General features: G+C 42.7%; 1 protein-coding gene across 3 annotated transcripts in view; it reads left to right on the forward strand.

The window, feature by feature from the left end:
- LOC140917696 (uncharacterized) overlaps positions 1-22,333 on the forward strand; it is a 57,423-nt gene that overhangs the window by 15,910 nt on the left and 19,180 nt on the right. Inside the window, exons 1-6 of one of the 3 annotated variants that reach the window (XM_073361009.1) lie at positions 8,209-8,318; positions 8,981-9,100; positions 10,503-10,585; positions 14,321-14,491; positions 15,105-15,254; positions 17,201-17,242. In XM_073361009.1, the coding sequence (XP_073217110.1) occupies positions 10,506-10,585; positions 14,321-14,491; positions 15,105-15,254; positions 17,201-17,242 (443 nt within the window). In that variant the 5' untranslated portion in view covers positions 8,209-8,318; positions 8,981-9,100; positions 10,503-10,505. Of the gene's footprint in view, positions 1-8,208; positions 8,319-8,980; positions 9,101-10,502; positions 10,586-14,320; positions 14,492-15,104; positions 15,255-17,200; positions 17,243-22,333 lie in introns of those variants that run through there. The other 2 variants (XM_073361007.1, XM_073361006.1) reach the window with 2 other exon arrangements.

Consider the following 22,333-nt stretch of genomic DNA (forward strand, 5'->3'; position numbering starts at 1 on the left):
GTTGTCCATAGTCAGTAAAGGCTAGATTGTGCCATACAGGCAGACAGGGATAAATGGCAGTGCCACAGAGGGAGTACCAGAGATGTGGTGCCTGCACAGAGCAGAGTACTTTCCAGGGTGCTCCTGTGTGCAGGGGAGCACACAAATTCTACAGTTCTTTGAAGGATGCAGCATACCCTCCTCCACCAATGCATGGCGGGGGTGCTGCCTACTTTACAAGCTTTCAGGGGGCTGTGCTCCCAGTGAGAACATCACACGTCCCTGAGAGCAAGGGCTACAGTTTGGCTGATCCTGCCGCTAGCTTCTCAAAGAGAGGATTCTCTTTTTCCCTCCCCCCTCACTTGGCAGCCACATACGGTCTAGGTAGCGTAGAGGGGGGAGTAGAACCCAGGATCCTGATTCCCATCATCTGCCCTAACCAACAGAGGAGTCTGCCCCTTGGCCATCCTGCATGGAGGGGCAGACAGCCTCAGGGATGTGTGCATGGGAATGTAACACTCCAAAATATAAAGCATCCCCCGGCTACCTGGTTCCTTTGCTTTAGCACATGGAGGGCTGTATTGCATGAGCCTTACTCTTCTTCGCTTCAGTGGCATTACTTATGTGAGCCAGGACTCCTCAATGTATGGTCCTCCTGAGTATTACTGCTCAGGTACGTGAAGGAATTTCCCTGAGCTATTCACTGGCCTTAGTGAGGGTATATGTTTGGTCATAATAATGATTTCTAGATGCACAAACACCAAGTAACCACACCATCAAGCAGCAAAATCTGTCTGAAAAATAGAGGCACAGGCATGCACTGGCAGAAGAATGGAACTGAGCCACTCAAGTGCGACACTGGGAAGCATTGTGCCTCTGGGAGAGATGGTGCCTTCTGAAGGACCTCCCTGAGCAGGGGGTTTGCCTCCTGCCCCTCAACTCAGGAAGAGACAGTGTATGCTCCCTGTCTCTGTCTGTGCAAAAGGTGGGATGAGGTCAGGGTTCCACTTGCTCTTTGTCTCTACTTAACCCTTTTGGGAGGTGCTAGCCAGGACTGCAGTTGTGGCAGTCCCCCACTGGGTGGGGGGCAGAGGCTTGCAAGAGTAATCCCTTGTTTAAATTTCAAAATTCTAGGGGCCTGACTCTCCCCTGCCTTGTACCTTGTTCTGTCACCTCCACCTTTTCAGAGAGGAGGTAGAGCTGCATGTTGGCATTTTGCAAGCACTTCAGACATGTGCAAATGAAAGTTCAAGGTTCAAGATGGGAGAATCGGGCCCTGTTGATCTGCACCTGCAAGTGATTGTTGTCCCCAAAATGCACTCTCAGATATGTTCAGGAGCAATTTTGGAGGCTTTTTTGCCACTTTAACCTATGCTGCCTATACAAGCAAGGAACTGAAATGTCCTGGCAAAAGGGGCAACAGCTTTTGGCCATTGCTTGTTACTGAAGATCAACTTCACTTTCCTATCTGAGCATAAGTATCCTAGTAACTGCCAAAGCAGCAGTGTAATTCCAAACCCCTCTCTCTTTTATTGCCTTTACTTATCCTTACAAACCAGAAGAAGAATGTTCTGAGCTCTGGGGAAATTAAAGTTTCCCCTGAGAATCCACTCATTTCAGGTTGGCTCCTCAGCAGATGTAAATGGCCAAGGGCAATTGACTTCAATGGAGCTACATACCAGTTGACCTCAGCTCAGGATCTGGTCCCGTGTCCTTTGTTTTGTTTTGTGGAGTAGACCAGCCTGGGATTTAACTGCGAGGTGTGTTTTGAAATTTGTCACCTTTTACCTCCATTTTGACCCCTACCCAACTGTCAGTCACTCGCTTGGGAGCAAATATAGAAAGTTCGGGGGAGTTTTTCAGCCCCTCCACTTTGACCCAACATCTCCCCGCCCTGGGCACTGGGACCTCAGTGCAGCCTTCTCCATGATCAGTGGCATTTAGTGAGAGAATCCTGGAAGGATGTGAGCTGCATGCAAGCAGGCTGGTACAGGAAGCAGCTGTTGGTGTCAGGAACTGGTTCATACAAAACACATTTTCCCAGAGAGGCTGTTTCATTAAAATCTGCTCCTGGCTGGGCTCTGTCACCATACGGGTTACATTGACCTGTCTGTTGCTGACAAATGCAAGGAAATCAACTAACAATGCATCATAATGATCATCATCATCATGCTTGTGCTGAATATTGCTTCTTTCACCCGATAGGAGCCCAGGCAGGCATAGGGGAACTGATTTGGAGAAAACAGACACTCCTTTGTCCTGCTCCAGACCCAAACTCAAAACAAATCTATTTGAAGGATCACATTTGGATGAGAATTTGGGAGTCTTTTCTTCTTCTAATAGCAGCTCAGTAAGGAGAGCAAGACTGTGAAAACACTCCTCTTACACCACCAGAGGGACTCCTGGGGAACAGGAGTGAGGCATGTGGCAGTGTGTGTAGTTTGCGCTGCACTGCAGAAGCAGCTTTTCATTTGAATATCTGAGGGCTTGGAAAGGTGCTGGAACTGCTACCCCCATTTTACAGATAGGTGAGATGCCTTCCCAAAGGTCATGCAGTGAACCGTGGTAGTCAGGACTAGAATCAAGATTTCCTGGCTCCCATTCCCCCATGCTAACTATTATTCCATATACCCTATATTCCACACTGCACATAAATAGCAGGACTTCATTCTCCATGGTATTTAAGCCAGCACCTTTCCCCAGCCCTAAAGTCACTTTAAAAGGAAACTGATTAGACATAAGTCATCATAAAATGACCAGTCATTGTTTTCAAGGTGGTCTAATTCCAGATTTCCATTCACACAAAGCTTTCATCTCTTTCACTCTTTCTGTCTCTTGATTCTCTAAATAAAAGGCAAATGGAACATCTAAAAGCACTTTGCGAGACTGTCTGCCATTCACATAAACAGAAGAGAAGAGATCATGGAACAGATGGCAAAAGAGTCTCACGTCAAGAGACTTTTGTTGGAATGCTGCTGGTAACACAAAGTCGTCATTAACTGGAAGGGAAGCAGCAATTGATTTCATATGGATGGATCTGAGCCCAAGTTTTTGGTTTATTCTTCTTCTACTTTTACTTGATTCTTGAATAAAGCCCCTTCAGACATTTCATAATGATGTTATATCTGCACGGTGACTTTACAGTGTATAAATTAATCACGGAATCCATCAAAGTGATACAGCCACCTCTGGGGTGACAGTCATGAGTTAATTAACATTATTCCTCAGGTCTGGACAGAAAACACGCTCCAAGTGAAACTGCAGGGAACATTTTGGTAGGCAGAAAGCACTCAAGAAAAGGCCATTTGTGATACTAACATCATCCTTACTCTAATCCAAAGTGCTTTGTAATGTAATGTAATGATACGGAACCACCAGGACTTTGGTTTTGTGTTTCATCTGAAAGACAGCACCTCTGGCAGCAGGGTGCCTCCTAACTGGAGAGGCTGTAATATTTGTAATGGAATGCAAAACTACTCAGAGTTTACATTTCTTCACAAACTTAAAACTCAGAAAAACCTGCTTCGGTACATGAATTCTTTTGAGCAAAGTGGACCTATTTTCCTATTGAAAAATAGACCAGTTCAAACTGGCTTTGGCTTTGCTTCAGAGACATGGGGGAGAGTGAGCTTTGGCAGGTTTTCTTTGTAAACTGACTCACATCGCCTAAAATTTGGCAAAAAGTGAAATTTGAGGGGTGTGATATTCATGTGAAATATAAACTGTGAATTTGCACACCTCCACTGCTACCGTCTTGCTGTGACACTGGTTCTCTCTCTCTAGATATTTTGTATATATATCTATATACAATAAGCTTCTCCTCTCCAGAGTATCTGAGAACTGACTCAGAGAGAAGAGTGCCCCTTTCTCTAAAACCATTTATTGATTAACCAACACTGCTTCCTGTAGCACCTGGATTCACAAGTAGTGCCCAGGCCTGACTCTCCTTGGCTTGTTAGGCCTGGTGAGATCCCTTTGCAGTGAAGATGTGCAGGAAACCCCCAGATCCAAACATCCATGAACTCTAGAGAAGCTCAGGTCTGGAATCACATCTGAACTCTGAAGTTTGTATCATCTCTAGAAGTTGAGTAACATGTGGCAACTCCATGATGTCAGCACACAGTGCTTCTTTCCTGAAGGGCAGATGGAGAAAGTCCATGACCCAACCAGGAATGCGTTAATAAAGGCGCAGGCACATTGAGTGTGTCTTGCTTGACGTCCGTTCTGTCCATACAATGTCAGAAGGAAAATCAACCCTGCACTCAGCAGGTGTATTTTTCTTCTGCTCCATCCCAAGTTAGTGGTCTGGATAATAACACTTGAGCACAGAGGTCAATGGGATGGGGGGTAAAAAAAAAAAACACTCAGTTTGCACTGGCAGGCTGACTTGATATTGTAGGCCATACATGGGTTTGGAATGAGGGATATTCGACTCACAACTCTTGCCAGTGCCAAGAAATACACAGCTAAAATTGGCAGCTCTGGGATAAGTAATGTACAAACACAGCCCAGAGTGTTGCAAGTGTACAAGCACTTTGGAAGTATGTTGAGTAAACGTGAATCAGTTGCTATGGCAACAAAACAGCGGGAAGATCGTGCTGCCTCTCTGTGACAGCTTTCAAATTCAAGTGCTTGGTTAATTTGAACTGTGCTCACTTCAGTCTAGAACCGCTGCTCAGCATAACGTCAGATGATGCAGGAGAGAGTTTCCCTCCACCTCTTCAAATAATGATTGTGGAACAGAGCCAGAGATCTCACTGAGCCGGTTGGAACTCAATGGTGACAGTGGAGGTAGAACTTCAGAAGCATAGGCCTCTGCCAGTTGAGGTAAAGGAGAATGGCTGTTAGTTGTTAGCAGCATGGGGTCTGTGATATAACAATGCTGGTTCTATCCAGTAGAAGGCAATGATACACATGCACTTTAGCCCGTTCAGAACTAGCACTTCTGTTGTCACAGGAGTGCACTGTACATGAGAAGTCAGCAGATATGCAAATAGTTAATAGACAAGGTGCCAGTAGATGACACTGAAGGATACACAGCTTTGTTGCTGGCTTTTATAGAATCAATAAATATTCTTACTATTATGCATGCAGATGTCTTCTTGAGCCCAGCTCTTAACATCCATAGCACATCACCCAAGAAACTCAAAGTACACCTTTAACTAATGAATCCTCATCACATCTGTGTGAGGCCCCTGTCTGTTACTAAAGAAGGAAAGTGGCTTGACCAAAGCCACTCAGAATCAGAACCAGGATAAGGGCCCAGCAGTTCAGACTCATAGCCCTGCACTCTGCTGGGCCACAATGAAATAGCATACATGAGAACTAACCTCTGGAGAGGCAGTTGGGATAAAATAACTGACTTGTACCTTCACCCAAACGGATTCTGATGTGATAAAAGTGAGATTAACTTGTTTTGACTGGGCTAGATTTTAATTTATATGTTGCCTCTCAACTCTTCATTTCAACAGAAAGGCAGTAGCTCTGAGGTACCATGGGAGAGGCTGTTCTGTGGCGTTTCCAGCCCTGTTGCAGGCAGAGAATACTCGGAACTCTCCTTTATTCATCCAGAGATTTTAAAAAGGCCTGGGATTGTTCCAGGAGTTTCTTGTGAACTAGACACAAGTCTAAACCAAGATACTGGAGCTTTGACTGTTTCCTTAAATTTTAATTTAATTTGGAACACAGTGAAGGGAGGTTTCAGAGTAACAGCCGTTTTAGTCTGTCTTTGCAAAAAGAAAAGGAGTACTTGTGGCACCTTAGAGACTAACCAATTTATTTGAGCATGAGCTTTCGTGAGCTACAGCTCACTTCATCGGATGCATACCGTGGAAACTGCAGTAGACATTATATACACACATTATATACACATGGTCTCTGTGTGTATATAATGTCTACTGCAGTTTCCACGGTATGCATCCAATGAAGTGAGCTGTAGCTCACGAAAGCTCATGCTCAAATAAATTGGTTAGTCTCTAAGGTGCCATAAGTACTCCTTTTCTTTTAGTGAAGGGAGGGTAACTTTCCAGAGAGAAACTAGTCCATGTGCTGTATGAGGACTTTGGAACAACCAAAGCATAGACAGCCTCCTGAAGAGTCCAGCTCAGGTTTTATGTGACACCCAGTACATACAGGCACAGGACACTGTGGGAGTGGTTAGTCAGTTCTCTATAGCAGTGCTGTAGCCAAGTTGCATGCATTGAATAAAGCTGCTTGTCCTACACCTTATTACTGAAGCTTAGCATGCTTATGAGTTAGAACATGCCAAAGAGCCTTCATGTGTGCTGTATAATATCCTTGTTGTATAAGTAACACAAGTTATATAATAGCATTCTTGGGAAATAAAATGTTCACAGGGAAATGGCACTGCTGAGAGATCTGGGACTTGCTATTTTAAACCCTGAACCAGTGCCAAAATATCACTCCTGGTCTGAGTGAGCAATGAGTGGTTAATGATCCATGTCTGTACCACAAAAGGACTAGAAGTGAATGTTAGACACTACAGCTAATTGGAAAAGAGCAAGTACTTTTCAGATTTTTTTTTTCAGGTTTTTCAATGAAAAAACAATAACCAAACATTTTTCACAGATACCTCCGTAAAACAAACAAAAAATCTTTTTAATCCTCAAAATTTTATTGAAAATCAATTTTTTAATTTTTTTCACAATAAAAGGAAAATTTCATAGGAAATGAAATTTTTCATTTACAATACTAATATGAATTTTCATTGGGAAAAGAGTTTCAGCTGAACATCACAGGAAAGACCCTGGCAGCTCCCTGCAGCAGGGAAATGTGCTGGCACAGAGGAGGCAGGGGGCAGTCCTTTTGGGGTTTTGGGAGCTGGCGTTGGGTCAAGTCTCTGCCACTCAGAACTCTGGTCTCTATGGGCCTAGAACTGCTGCCTGACCCATGCACTAGCTCCCACAGCATTTCAAAGCCACCCTTAACCTTTGTGGGGAGGGGAGTTTATCAGCGATTCCCTGAGCTGCCCTGCTTGCCTCTCAGCTCCCAATTACTCGAAGCTTAAAACTGAAACTAAACTGAGTCTCTTTGTCTCCGAGTCAGGCTGTCCCCTCACACTGAGGCGCTGAGCAGCCCTGGCTCATCACTGGCCCAGCAAACTGCCTGCTATATCACCCCATGTAGAAGCCTCCGAATGGCCTCAGCAGGAGTTTCTAGTCCATTCTGCTCCTACTTGGACTCCAAGCATGCTGGTAAATGGGGTCAGAGGGCTCTGGTAGCCATTATGTTGTAGTCCATAGGGTAGGACCTCCTAGAAGTTCAGTCCAGAATTCCAGGAGTTAACAAACTCCGGATGAGGATTGCATAATGATCTCCAGAAACAAGCAGTGTCCAGAGCACTTTTTGTACATGGCAGTGCATCACTGGAAGAATATCCAAGGAGTTATGAGACTTATTTCCATGTCTGAAAGCCTCTTGAGGATTGCATTAGCAAAGCTGTCTTATAAACCACCGATGGTCAAAACATTACCCTAGGTATAGCCTGATGCACCTTAAAATGGGAAGCACAGCCTGGTGCTCTCTGGAAGGAGAGGAAAAGCTGAACAATTGTAGGTTTGTAGTATATTGCTCCTGAACAGTAATTTCTTTCCATCTACCAAGAAAGATAAGAGTCAAAGCATAAATATTTCTAAAGTTATGCCAGTTAGGTCCATGCCCTATGCCCCTGGCAAATTGCCCATTGTACTATCTTATTGCGACATTTGGGTAATGCTACTAGAAGCTGAACAGGTGATTGGCTAGGGCAGCAAAATAATTGGCTAGGGCAGCAAAACTCTGGTACAGGGTTGGGAGAGAGATTTTTCTAGTTTGCCAAGAGCCAGCTCTGTATCTCAAATGGATTTCCAACCCAGGCTACCTTTTCTTTATTGAATTAGAGCCTGACCCAAATAAAACAACCTCAATACAGCAAAAGGCTTTTGGCTGGAATCAGTGAGTGAGAGGCATGCCCTCTTGTAGCCATAACACCTCAGATTAAGCCTGGTCACATGGATTTGAGACCTCCACCTACTTGCTGCTGGGCGTGGTGTCAATGAATTGGTCAGTTAGGTTCTTCCTGCTAAGTCAATATGGATCCAGTGCTTCTGAGACTGCTGTGCGGCAGGTGTTCAGATAAGATATGAAACCATTTATGGTTATCCAAAAACCCACAATGCTATTCCCAAGAATTCTGGCCACACTCCACTTTGGGTAATTACATTCAGACTGCCTGAACTTTAATTGAGATAAGACATTCTTCCACACTGTCTATCCTTTGTGGTGTTGATATGTACTGCTAAACAGCTGCCACATTATGCCACAGAGGAGACTGCACACCGGTAAGTGATTCCTTTACATACCAGTGGCTTGTAATGTGCTTTGAGATTTTGGGGGGCTGAAAGGGGCCAGGTGCATATAATATTATTAAAACAGTTTTAGGTGACACATTAGTCTCCCTGCCCCAAAGTGTTGGGCTATATGTATCAACTCTTCGCAGATGTTCTACTGCATTAACACTAGTCACATCTCTAACTGAAGACTGCTGAGCCCACCCCCAACCCTGGTCTCCCCTCCCTAAGATATTGCATGATTGCTGCTTTACTGTATCATGTTTTGTAAGAACATTTTATCCCACTTGGGTACCTCTGAAAGCCAGATGTTCCCTCTCAGCATGGCCTCTTCTTTTTTTAAACAAACATTTTTGAGATGATGTTATTTTTATTCAGTTCCCTCTGTGAAACCTTAAGGACAGAAATGGCTCTTTGCTTAGCAGAGTCACATCAGGGGAAAGGGAGAGGTGTATATATATATATATATATATATATATATATATATACTTTCAAGTGCTTGACTTTGCAACCTTAATAGTGATACACATACACACTTGAAAGTTAGGAAATACCTGAATTAAGTTTGTCTGGGCAACTTAATTCAGCCCCCTTGTGCATATGCATTATGATCCAGTCTTTAGTTACATGATCACACACTGTTTTTTCCACAGGACCTCTGCTTTAGACAGTGCACAGGATGGACCTGCTCTGGGGGTGTGAATCAGGGTTATGAAGTAAAGGAGACTTTCATCTGCAGGACTTCCCACCTCATTTGTTGTAGATGATGAAAGGTGTGTGGTGAATGAAGCAGGGGATTATAGGAAGAGGAAAGGAGTTCAGTTACCATGGTGATGAGCATAGTTTAGACACTAGACAGATAATAAAAGGTGCCTTCTTGAGGAAGACCATGCAGTGTATTCAGATTGTATTTAAATTGCTACCTCTTTTGGGGCAGGAACCTTGTCTTCCTACATGACTACAAAACAGCTAACAAGCTTTTGGCTCTATACAAATAAATATGCTTTTATTATGTAATTAATTAATTAATTACATAAAACAAGGAGGGTAGAAACTTACTTTCCCCTGCATTCTCAAAAAGAGTGTTATCAAGAAAAGAGAGCAAGTGTTTCAATGAGCTTAGAGGTGTCTTTCCCTGATAGCCAGTTTTATCCCTGGCTGACCTCATGGGTGGTGGGGACATGAGTGGTCCTTCTGGTGGAATGTTCCCTTAGAGAAGGAACACTCCCTCTCTAATCGAACTTCCCACCCATGCCGATGTACCATGATTTATAATTCTTAACATACTCTCTGCTAATGGGTTCTTAAAGCTGGAAATAGAGGTGCTGAGCTGTTTAGGGTAACTTTTTCTGCCACCCTTACTCTCAGTTAGTAGTGCTTTACTCTGCAAGTAGTATTAGTGATTCCAAGATTTGTCACCAGGCTGGAAATTTGGCATCTTTCCCCAGCACAAAATTTACTGAAAAAATAAAAGAGCTCTCCCCAACACACACACATATTCACTGGAGGCCTTATCCTTCAAACTGACAAGGATCATTGTAATAGTCACTTCATTCACATGGCAGATAAGATTTCTCTGGTTCAGACAATTACAAATGATGAGTGGTTCTGAAGAGAGACACGATCTTAGGGGTGTTAATAATAGGCTGTATACTGAATCCATGAATCATAGTAATTAGAGATAGAGGAGCCCTATTAGGTAATCTCATCCAACCCTCCAGCCAATAAATGATTGCTCCCTATATATGGCTTTGTCCAATCCAGTTTCAAATGGGGTTTCCATTATTTCTCTTACTGTTCCACTGTCTACTAGACATGAATGTTAGGTCGTTTTTCCTGATATTCAGCCTAAATTCTCCTCTGCTCTATTTCAGCCCATTACTCTTACTCACTTTGATTTTTGGCTGTGAAAGCTGGATATTTTTCCAGTTAGGAAAATCTTGAATCTCTTGAGTAAATGTGAAAACTTATGAGTGTTTGAATAGCAAGGAAAGGAAGTGAAACTTCAGTGGAAGCACAATTCGTGTTGCTTTCTATATCTAGGGTCAGTGAGTGGTAACTAGAGAAAAAGAAATTGCATATAAAAAAACAGAAGGCAATAAACAGAGCCGCAGTGGTAAACTGAGTGCAGAGTGGGTTCTGGTACACTAACTGGAATATGTCTTTCTCCCACAGAACATGAAGCCCATAGTCCAAAGGAGACGCTCCACCCCTTCTGCCATTAGCAAAGCTCTCAACAAGTCCAAATCCCATTCCAGGTAAGGAATCATCTCCTCAATATCCCCACCAAAGCTTTAGCCCACTTTTACAAATAAAAAAAAAATCAAATCAAATAGATTTGCTAACCCATGTTTTAATTCAGCTGTCGATACCAGGGGCCAGTAGTGTCTGGACAGACCTCCCATCTGGAGGGGTTCCCGTTTCCTTTTTGGAACATGCTTTAAAAATGTGATGCTGAAAACATGTAGTGCCAGACTGTGATCTCACCTACACAGATGTAAATCCAGAATAACTCAATTGCCCTCAGTGGAGTCACTCCGGGCTTACACTGGTGTAACGCAGGTCAGAATCTAGACTTTACTGCATGGAAAAGCAGCCAACGTTAAGGTGAAGTTTGTATGTGAATAGCCAAGCCACACATATAATAAATATTTAGTTAGTCATAGCAGCCTGACTGTGTTCTCTCTGGAAGCCAAACAACAGATGGCCAGTGAGTCCCTTAAAAGAAATCAGGAATTTTTACTTTTAAAAAAAAATGTCAAAAACCAACAAGGAACAAAAATTCCAATCCTCCATTTCACTTTCTCGCCCTGCTCTAAATGAGATAAACCTTCTCTCAGCTTCTTTGTGTAATTCCAACTGGGAAGTCAATGGATGTTTGCCTGATGGATTCATTGCTGTTTAGTCTGCCATCTAACCAGCAACGGGAAATAGTATGAGAAGCTGAAACAGAGATGCCCTAAGAAACGAAGTTACTGATGTAATGGAAGAATGAGACAGAAGCAAACTTTGGAAATACAAGCTTCCCAGAGCAGACCTTCACTTGAAGGACTCCTCTGTCCTTGGTTATTGGTGCCAGTGATCTGCAGCCATTGGTGAAAAACAGCATTGACAAGTGTCAAAACAGAGTCTCTTGGTACAGAGAAGCCCTTTAGGGGCTGGGCTTGCTCCTGCTGGAGTCAGTGGCCAACTTGCTTAGGGGAGATCAGGGTCAGGGCACACATGGGACTTTCACTACAATCACAGGCAATGGTTTGAGTCTGGAAACTCTTAATCAAATCTAGAAAATGGGAAGAATTAAAATGGCACCCAGATGAGAGGAACAGACAGAGACAATTATTCAGTCGCCCAACAAGAGGGGTAAGGATGGGCAGCGATACCAAAGGCGTAAGTGTTGGAAGTGAATGCAGAGATGGTGGGTTGGCAGCCCTGGTTAGTTATCCTCAGAGCAGGTGCAGTGAGGAGCAGGGCAGCGTGAGTTCTCTGTATCATTCCACCAATGTGCTTCCATGCCCAGCTCACTTCAGGGGAGAGACGGGAATTCACTGTTTGTGACCCATTCTGTCCTCGCCTTCTCTGCTAAAACTGTCAATATGATGGTTGGTTTTGAGCTATGGGCACATTTCCACGAGGAACTGGACAGACTCGTCTAGACTCATTTCATACAGGTCACTTTTCAGATGGTAACAGCTTTCATTTGCTACCAACCTGGGCGATTGTATTAACTGGTGACCTAATGTGAAAAGCTCCTTTTCCCACTTGTATGGTCTGGAGCCATCCAGTGCCCCCACTTGACTTTAATTTCTTCAGATATAAAGCACCCAGACTTCTAGTGTTTATTGTCGTCAAGTATAACACACTGACCTTCCAACTCTTGTGCTGAAATATCAAGTGCTATACAGTAGCCAAGCCTCTCAGCCCTTTGATGGGAGAATAACCATCTTAGGGTTCAGGCAGTTTCTCCCCACCCTGCACAGTGTAACAATTAGACAACAGATAAAGGAATGTCAGGCTCTTTCTCTGTTTGGTTCTGATAACATCCTCATAAATAACATTGCTGCAGGGATTTGCTTAGTTAAAATAAATATTTGTTTAAAAGATAAAAACTTAAGTGATTTACATTTTGCACCAGGCAACCCTATCCAAGAGCAGCAGTTTCCTTTCACCCTGTATTTAACTGCTTGGGAGTAAGTCCTGCTTTTGTGAAATGTTAAGACAGAAGCCAATCTTTTAGGGTGGTTTAAAATAAATTGCAGAAATACCATCATCTACATCTCTAGCCCAAGTAATGTGGTCTCAGAAATGCTTTTGCTTCCCTCCCTCAACTCCCCCCCCCCTCCCGCCAATATCACACTGACTCAAAAAGAGAAACAAATTCTTGACTTTATTTGGCTGGAGAACATCTTTGCAAGGGGAGGGAAGCTCTAAACATTTCTCATGATGTATTGCCTCAGAGGGAGCTGGTACAATGCCGTCTTTACTTGGGCCACCAGAGCATTGGTGAATTTTTGTTGTAGTCGTTGCTACTCTTCTGTTGTGTTTACCAAACCTTGTAACTTCTCCAGCATTAAGAAATCACTGCTGAGATTGCTTGGTGTTCCTGTCTCTACTGCTCCACTGACACACAGGGGAAGCTTTCATGGGCATGTTTTAAAGTGAACTTATCTTTTTACTTGGAGAGGCAACAGGCTTATGTGCTTGTCTGTGAGCATAAGAGTGCCAGGCTGGGACAAGCCAGAGACTCCAGCCTGCAAGAATGCAGCTGTTCAGGGACTCTGCAGGTGGGATTTTCAAAAGCTGTTTGTGTTGGCTTAGCCCTGCTCCCTTTAAAGCCAGTGAGCAGCTTTAGTCTTGAGTACTGGCAGCAGAGTTAGGCCAATAATATGAAAATCTCAGCCTATAAGTATAGAGCTTTGTTCAGTATTGTTGATTTTAATGGGATCACTCAGACTAAGGTACTACTCTACAGGAGTAAAGGTGGCAGAGTCTGGCCTGTTGTGTCCATCTCGCTGAAAACTTTACATTTACAGCCATTTCTATGAGACTAATAAATCCAACTAGGACTGATTGTGTATTCACACCACCAATGGTGCTTTGATCTTGCAGACAGTCTGGGGAGAGCACCTGTGCATATTCAGTAGAGGCAATCCCACATACTACAGCTAGGGTAGCAGTAGAGATGAAGATCTGTCCCACCTCTCTTACTGATGATTCTGTGACATTTTTCACAGTGTGCCATTGCTGCATTTATTGCTAAATTAATAGAGTAGGAGAGAGCATATGCAATTCATACTTGAGAATTTTGAGATGGGAAGGGAAAAGAATAATAAAATGGTGGAGTTATTACATTTTGCTAGTTTGCATGAGTAAGTTTAATTCCAGCAACTGCTTATTGAGTTCAATAGAGATATAGGAGCCATTCTTTCTTTGGCAAAATATTGCACCAAAATCAGCCTAAAGTAGCAACAAAAATAGTTGGATTACAATAATACCTAGCTCTTATATAGCTTTTTTAATCAGTAGATGTCAAAGTGTTTTTATAAAATCATAGCCAGATCCCTGAATCAGGTGAATGGAACTAGACTAGTATACACAGTAAATATTCATCATGCTACAGCCCAGACACGGACAAGCAATTTGGTGTGGAGGGAACTAGCATTGATAAAAACAGAACTGATCAACTACACTGCAAATTTGCCTGCACTCCCTGCTGATGAATGATCTCATGCATGCATCTCAGCCCCCTTTCCACTCATAGGATCACAATCTGAGATCTTTACTCAGATAACAGTATTCTTGCCAGAGTAAAGTGAAAACTGAGTAAGGACCTCAGGATTTCCTCCATATTCAGTATAAAATATATAGACAGCTTTCATTAAGCTGAGTCTGAGCCTATGTGAGAAGAAATGAAATAGCCATCAGTCTATTGGGTTATTAACAAAGTCTATGGGAGTTGCAATAATTGCACAATTCATATGATGATTTTTTTCCAGGGAAATTACTCTTTCCTCATCGCACCCAGACAATGGGCTACCAACCGGGGCTTTCAGTAACCCAAATTCTGTTTTCATCTTGGATGAGAGGGTACAGCTTACCATGGGACTGCAGACCCAGGAGAGACATTTGTTCCTCTTCAGTGACATGCTGGTCATTGCCAAGTCCAAGTAAGAGAATGTGGGCAAGCTACACAAGGGTTATGTCTCACATCTAGTAGCCAGTGTAAACCAGGATCAAGGGCATTTGTGGATCAGGGTACCAGGACAGCCACATTTTTAAAGGAGCTTCTAAAATTTTGCAAGTTCCCCATTCCACCCCAAGAAATGTGTTAGCCACTGCTTGGAATGTCTACCCTTAATTTATCACTGCATTTTCATAAAGCAACATGATCTGAACTAAGTAAGTTTGCCCTTTGCTTCATGAGACTCCTTGAAGAAGTGACATGGCATTCTTGCCGGTGCTGAGGAAATGGAGTGAAAGGGGCTCCATGCAGAAGACAGAAAATTAATTCATCTTTTGGCTAGTTCTCTTCAGTTCCTATTTAGCTCATAGGTAAATAGCTTAGCTGATCTCAACAATGCTTACTTGTCTGTGGGTAGTAATTTGTCTGAATCACAAAACCACTATGGTATGGCACATAGTTTGGTAAGACTAAGGCTTGGGATACTTGAGATGTCAGTTCAGAGGCATCAATGGATATGGACAAGGAAGTCTGTATGTGTGCTATGCCTCTTTCTAGCCAGTCCCATTAGCCTAATCAATCTCTGGTTTGAATTCCAGGTCCTCCTCCAGCTTGAAGCTGAAGAAGCAGGTGCGCCTGAGTGAAGTATGGACTGGATCCTGTCTCAACGAAGTGTCCGAGAAAAAGATGAGCCCTGAGAATTCGTTTGTCATTGGCTGGCCTACCACCAATTTTGTTGTCTCCTTCAGGTATCACTGCACAGTAACAAACCCACTGCATTGCAGGCTTGCAGCTACCACGATGCTGCACGTTTAGAACTAAATGATGACAGAGAGTCTAGAACTCTGAGCCCCTGTTCCAGAAATACAGACCCTCATTAAATGAGCTAAAGAAGAATGTCTGTTAACTATTAGCAACACAGCGAAAGTGAAGAAGGATAGTTCAGGGGCGATGTGCAAGACCTAGCTTCAGGTCCTGGTTCTACGACAAGCTTCCTCTGTGACCTTAAGGAAGTTACTTAGGGTTGTGTACACAGCCCACAGCAATGAACCTCCCAGCCTGGGTCGACAGATTTGGGTTATGCCCTAAAATAGCTGGGTCGACAGTGCTTTGAAGTTGTGTCTCAGGCTGGAGCTGAGGCTCTGAAGCCTAGGGGTGGGGGACTGGGTTCAGAGCCTGAGCTTCAGCCCCAGCTACAACTTCAACGCCCTGTCTACACAACTACTTTCACAGTGCTAGCAGAGGCCCCACTAGTCCAAGTCTGTCATCTCAGGCTGGGAGCTCCCTGCCACTGGCTGTGTAGACACACCTGTAGAGTCTCTGGGCCTCAGTTACTCCTAATTGTACATCTGTACCTCACAGGAACGTTGTGAGGATAAATGCACTAAAGATTGTGAGCTGCTCAGATATTATGGTAATGGCAGCTGTGTAAGTACCTTAGATGGAGTGGGGTTATGGCACACAATTGAGCGGCTCTGATTCCACTCAGGATAGGCCTCTGGTGCATATGCACACTAGCCAGATCAGTGCAGTTTTCTGGACCCTAAAGAGTGCAACGAATTCTTCCCATGTCCCTCCTTATCTCTCCTTCCCTGTGAGGAGTTCTTTCAACCAACCCCTGTTTTCCTGTTGCATTAAAGACATCCAATCCATTTTAAAATAAAACATTTGCAGGTAAATACTCACTGGGTAAATATTCACATATTAAGATCATCTTGACTAACCTCACAGCATACGGGAACAGGGCACATATGGCACTTTCTGAAAAGAACTCCAGGCTGTTCAGTGAAAATGGCGTTTTCATCTTTAGTTATGCCCCTGCAGGCTGTTTTTCTGCCCACATTTTATTATTAGGGAGAGGTGAATTATGCTGGTGAAAGATGCCAGAATGACAGCCCTGGAGAACCACATATCTGGTACCCTGTGGGAAGCTACAATGCAAGCTTCCTTCACACACTTTTGTCCACCAGTGTGTCCCAATCATGCAGGGATAGGAGGGTATTTCAGTCTCCATGGATCATTCAATCCTTGTCCTTTTGGCTGATAGCCAGCAAGGAGTGCTAGTCAGTGCTAAGGCACTGCTGATGTTTGTGCTTTGGACAATTGGCTTGGCAGCAAAGGAACTGGGATCCACCAACTCATTTCACACTTGTTGTTCCATCCCTTCTGAACAGTGAGGATGCTGCTTTTCACTTTATTATGCCATGTGCACACAATTCCTGCACTGGAGGCCTCAGGCGTATGTCGCCTGGATAGATCTCTTATTTTTCTTTTTTTATCCAAACCATAGCAATGGAGATATTAGTGACCAATACTGCCAGCGAAGGCTTCTAGGAATTGTAAGCATAGGAAAGGAAATGATAGTAGAAACAAAATATCAATTAAAGGTCATTACAAAAAAATAAAGACACACATGACTTGCTAACTCCGTCACAGAAAGATATTTGTTCCTTATCTGAACACCCCTCAGGTTGGCCAGGAAATCTAGTTCAGCTCGGCTGCTCTTGGGGTTTTATTATTATTATTTCCTTTTGTTAAAATAGAACAGAACCAGGAAAGGACTGCACTTTTGTTCTAGGGCTTCCAGGAAGGAACTGAGACTGACGGCTAAATATAAGCAAAGCCTGGTAGAGTCTCCAAACGCTATTAGTCATTTAGCCATTATTTAATATTTTGCCTCTCTTTTTCTTCTCAGCTCCTCTGAAGAGAAGGAGCAATGGCTCTCAACGTTACTGTGGTAAGAGTCACATACGTCTCCTCTTGCTGTGCTGTCCCTTGATAATCCTTTATAAACCGATGGGGGAGGGTTTAGATGCTAGACATCCCACTCCCATTGCCTTTCAGTGGGTTCCTCATTGCTTTTTAGGCATTTGAAAATCCCTTGTCAGCAGCCTCTGCCTTCATGTGATTTGTGAAGGGAAAAGGGGGCCAATAAGAGAATCTGGGTTACAGTGTGAGCCTTTGGCTATTACACGAGACTCAAAGGGGCAGGTGACAAAAGCCCACAGGTAAGCATAAAAAAAGGTAACCTTAACAGAGAACTAGATGTTGGGGGCGGGGAGGGGGACATGACAAATTACAGTAGGGTTATAGGAACAACAAGAGAGAAATCCATGGGGGAATCTGCTCAACATCTTAGATGTCTATATACAAATGCAAGGAATATGGGGAATAAACTGAAAGAGCTAGAAGGATTAGTACATAAGCTAAATTATAACTTCACTGGCATCACAGAGACTTGGCGAGATAAATCTCATGATTGGAATATTGGTCTAGAGGAATATAGCTTGTACAGATAGAACAGGCAGGGGAAAAGGGAGAAGGTGTTGCCTTAGACATCCAGAATATATACACTTGTTCAGAGATCTAGAAAGAAGTGAGAGGCAGACCAGTCAAATGTCTCTGAATAAAGATTAAAGGGGGAAAAATAGGGGTGATATCATGGTAGGAGTCTACTATAAATCACCAAATAAGGAAGAGGAGGTTAATGAGGTATTTACAGAACAAACAACACAAATATCCAAAACACATGACCTGGTAATAATGGGGGACATCCTTTGGAAAAGTAATATGGCAAAACACAAAATTTCTAATAAATGTAGTGGGACAACTTTTTTGTTTCAGAAAGTGGCAAAACATAACCTGGAGGCCAGCCATTTTAGACTTGATTCTGAACAACAGGGAGGAATTGGTTACAAATCTGAATATAGAAGGCAATTGGGGTGAAAGTGATCATGAAATGATAAATTTTGTAATTCAGAAGAAAGGAAGGAGTGAGAGCATCATGATAAAGACAACTGGACTTCAAAAAAGGAGACTTTAACACATTCAGAGAACTGGTATAAGGTCCGATGGGAAGAAAATCTAAGGTATTAAGAGTTTAAGAGATGTGGCAGTTTCTCAAAGAGACAATATTAAACACACAACTGCCAACTATTCCAATGTAAAAAAAAGGAAGAATAATAAGAGGCCTATATGGTTCCATCAGAAGCTCTTTAATGATCTGAAAATTCAAAAGAAATCCAACAAAGAGCGGAAACATGGACAAATTGCTAAAGAGAATACAAAAGAATAGCACAATCTTATAGGGACAAAATCAGAAAGGCTAAGGCACAGAATGAATTACATCTAGCAAGGAACATAGAAGACATAAGAATATAAGAATTGCCCTACTGGGTCAGACCAAAGGTCTATCTGCCCAGTATCCTGTCTTCCAACAGTGGCTAGTGTCAGGTGCCCCAGAGGGAATGAACAGAACAGGTAATCATCAAGTGGTCCATCTCCTTTCACTCATTCCCAGCTTCTGGCAAACAGAGGCAAGGGACACCATTCCTACCCACCCTGGCTAATAGCCATTGATGGACCTATCCTCCATGAATTTACCAGGAATTTATCTAGTTCTTGGCCTTTACAACATCCTCTGGCAAGGAGTTCCACAGGTTGACTGTGCATTGTGTGAAGAAATGCTTCCTTTTATTTGTTTTAAACCTGCTGCCTATTAGTTTCATTTTGTGACCGCCTAGTTCTTGTGTTATGAGAAGTAAGGCTTATCTACACTTCCTTACCTACTTTTTCTACACCAGTCATGATTTTATAGACCTCAATGATATCTCCCCTCAGCCATCTCTTTTCCAAACTGAAAAGTCCCAGTCTTATTAATCTCTCCTCATACAGAAGCCGTTCCATACCCCTAATCATTTTTGTTGCCTTTTTCTGAACCTTTTCCAACTCCAAAATATCTTTTTTGAGATGGGGCGACCACATCTGCGCACAGTATTCAAGATGTGGGTGTACCATGGATTTATATTGATGCATTTTCTGTCCTATTATCTATCCCTTTTGTAATTATTCCCAGCATTCTGTTCACTTTTTTTTGACTGCCGCAGCACGTTGAGTGGATGTTTTCAGAGAACTATCCACAATGACTGCAAGATCTCTTTCTTGAGTTGAAACAGCTAATTTAGACCCCATCATTTTATATAAAAGACAATAAGAAGGGGTTATTTAAATACATTAGGAGAAAGAGAAAGACAAAGGAAAGGGTAGGTCCTCTGCTTAGTAGGGAAGAAGAGCTAATAACTGATGACATCAAGAGGGCAGAGTTGTTTAATGCCTATTTTGCTTCAGACTTCACTAAAAAAATTTATAGTGACCAAATACTCAACATAATTAATATTATCAACAAGGGGGAAGAAAGGCAAGCCAAAATAGGGAAAGAACATGTTAAGAATATTTAGATATGTTAGATATATTCCAGTTGGCAGGGCCGGATGAAATTCATCCTACAGTTCTTAAGGAACTGGCTGAAGCAACCTTGAAACCATTAGCAAATTTCTTCGAGAACCCATGTAAGATGGGTGAGGTCCCAGACAAATGGAGAGGGCAGACATGGTGTGGGGAGGGGCAAAGGGCCACCTGCCTCTCCCCAATTGCCTGGCCGGGGAGGGGAAGGGCCCAGCAGGACCCAGGAGTCAGAGTTTGAGTGTGAAATGTGATGAGTTCTGTGCTGTTAACACCCTCTGCCCTTGGAGCAGGGAGTTTGTTTATAAACAGAGACAGGGTAATTAAGATAACAAAAGGCTTGTCATTAAGTTTAATTAAGGATCATTAGATGATCCTGAAAGCATTCCCAGGCACTCCATTTAAAAGACAGGAAACAAAGGATAGGAATAAATGATCCATTTTTAGAATGAAGAGAAATAAATAGAGGTGTCCACAGGGGTCTGTACTGGGACCAGTGCTGTTCAACATATTCATAAATGGTCTGCAAAACAGGGTAAACAGTGAGGTGGCAAAGTTTGCAGATGATACAAAATTACTCAAGATAGTGAAGTCCAAAACAGACTGCAAAGAGTTACAAAGGGATCACATAAAACTGGGTGACTTGGCAACAAAATGGCAGATGAAATTAATGTTAAATGCAAAGTAATGCACATGGCAAATTATAATCCCAACAATACATACAAAATGGTGGTGCCTAAATTAGCTGTTACCCATCAAGAAAGAGATCTTGGAGTCATTTTCAGTACTCTGAAAGTTTCCACGGTAAACATCTGATGAAGTGAGCTGTAGCTCACGAAAGCTCATGCTCAAATAAATTGGTTAGTCTCTAAGGTGCCACAAGTACTCCTTTTCTTTTTGCGAATACAGACTAACACGGCTGTTCCTCTGAAACCTATGTTTCCAGAGTACTGCAAATGTATAAGAATCCTTCTCACTGTGCCTGTATCATCCTGAACTCATTCTCCAGCTTCAGCAGACTTAAAAATTATCACCAGTCATTAGTGGGACAGACACAACAGAATACTATAGCTGTCCTTAACGTGCAGGTCGCATGGGAGGTCACGTACCCCCCTTTAGCTGGTGTCCCTCTTTGTATCCCTCCAACCTGTCACCTAGAAAACAACTTTGGTACTAGAAGATATTGGAACAAATCAAACAATTAATTTGTAAGCACCTAAGGGACAATGGGGTTATAAGGACTAGCCAGCAAGGATTTGTCAAGAACAAATCATGCCAAACCAACCTAATTTCCTTTTTTGACAGGGTGACTGACCTAGCGGATAGTGGAATAGCAATAGACATGATATATCTTGATTTTACTAAGGCTTTGACACAGTTTCACATGACATTCTTATAAGCCAACTAGGGAAATGTGGTCTAGATGAAATTACTATAAAGTGGGTGCACAACTGGTTGAAAGACCAGACTCAAAGAGTAGTTATCAAACTGGGAGGGTGTATCAAGTGGAGTACCACAGGGATCAGTCCTGGTATTAGTCAATATTTTCATTAATGACCTGGGTAATGGAGTGGAGAGTGTGCTTATAAAATTTGCAGATGACACCAACCTGGGAGCAGTTGCAAACACTTTGGAGGGCAGGTTTAGCATTAAAAACAAGCTTGACAAATTAGAGAATTGGTCTGAAATCAACAAAATGATATTCAGGAAAGACAAGTGAAAAGTACTTCACTTAGGAAGGAAAAATCAAACGAAAAACTTCAAAATGGGAAATAACTGGCTGGGTGATAGTACTGCTGAAAAGGATCTGGGGGGATAGTGGATCACACTGAATATGAGTCAACAATGTGATGCAGCTGTGAAAAAAGCTATCATTCTGGGGTATATTACAGTAATGTTGTATGTAAGACACAAGATAATTGTCCCACTCTAGTTGGCAGTGCTGAGGCCTCAGCTGAGGTACTATGTCCAATTCTGGGCACCACACTTTAGGAAAGATGCGGAAAAATTGGAGCAAGTCCAGAGGAGAGCAACAAAAATGATAAAGGGTTTAGAAAACCTGACCTATGAGGAAAGGTTAAAAAACTGGTCATGTTTAGTTTTGAAAAAAAAGACTATGTAAGAGACCTGATAACAGTCTTCAAATATGTTAATGGTTGTTATCAAGAAGACAGAAATCAATTGTTTTCCTTGTCCGCTGAAGGTAGAACAAGAAGTAGTGGGCTTAATTTGCAGCAAGGAAGCTTCAGGTTAGATATTAGGGAAAACTTTCAAACTATAAGCGTACTTTAAACTCTGAAATAGGCTTCCAAGGGAAGTTGTGGAATCCCTATCACTGGAGGTTTTTAAGAACAGGTTGGACAAACACAGGTCAAGGGTGGTCTAGGTTTACTTGGTTCTACCTCAGCACAGGGGGCTGGACTTGTTGACTTCTTGAGATCCCTTTCAGCCCATCACTTCTATGAATCCATGATTATATAGAACACAGATGGGCAGGTGGATGGGTGAATATAATGGGTCTTCTAGGATTGAACAAATCTTCTAAACCAATTTGTCTCAATAGGCAAACAACAGGCCTTGTTTCCTC

The sequence above is a fragment of the Lepidochelys kempii genome, chromosome 9 (genome assembly GCF_965140265.1).
Source record: "Lepidochelys kempii isolate rLepKem1 chromosome 9, rLepKem1.hap2, whole genome shotgun sequence".
In the NCBI taxonomy this organism is placed as follows: domain Eukaryota; kingdom Metazoa; phylum Chordata; order Testudines; family Cheloniidae; genus Lepidochelys; species Lepidochelys kempii.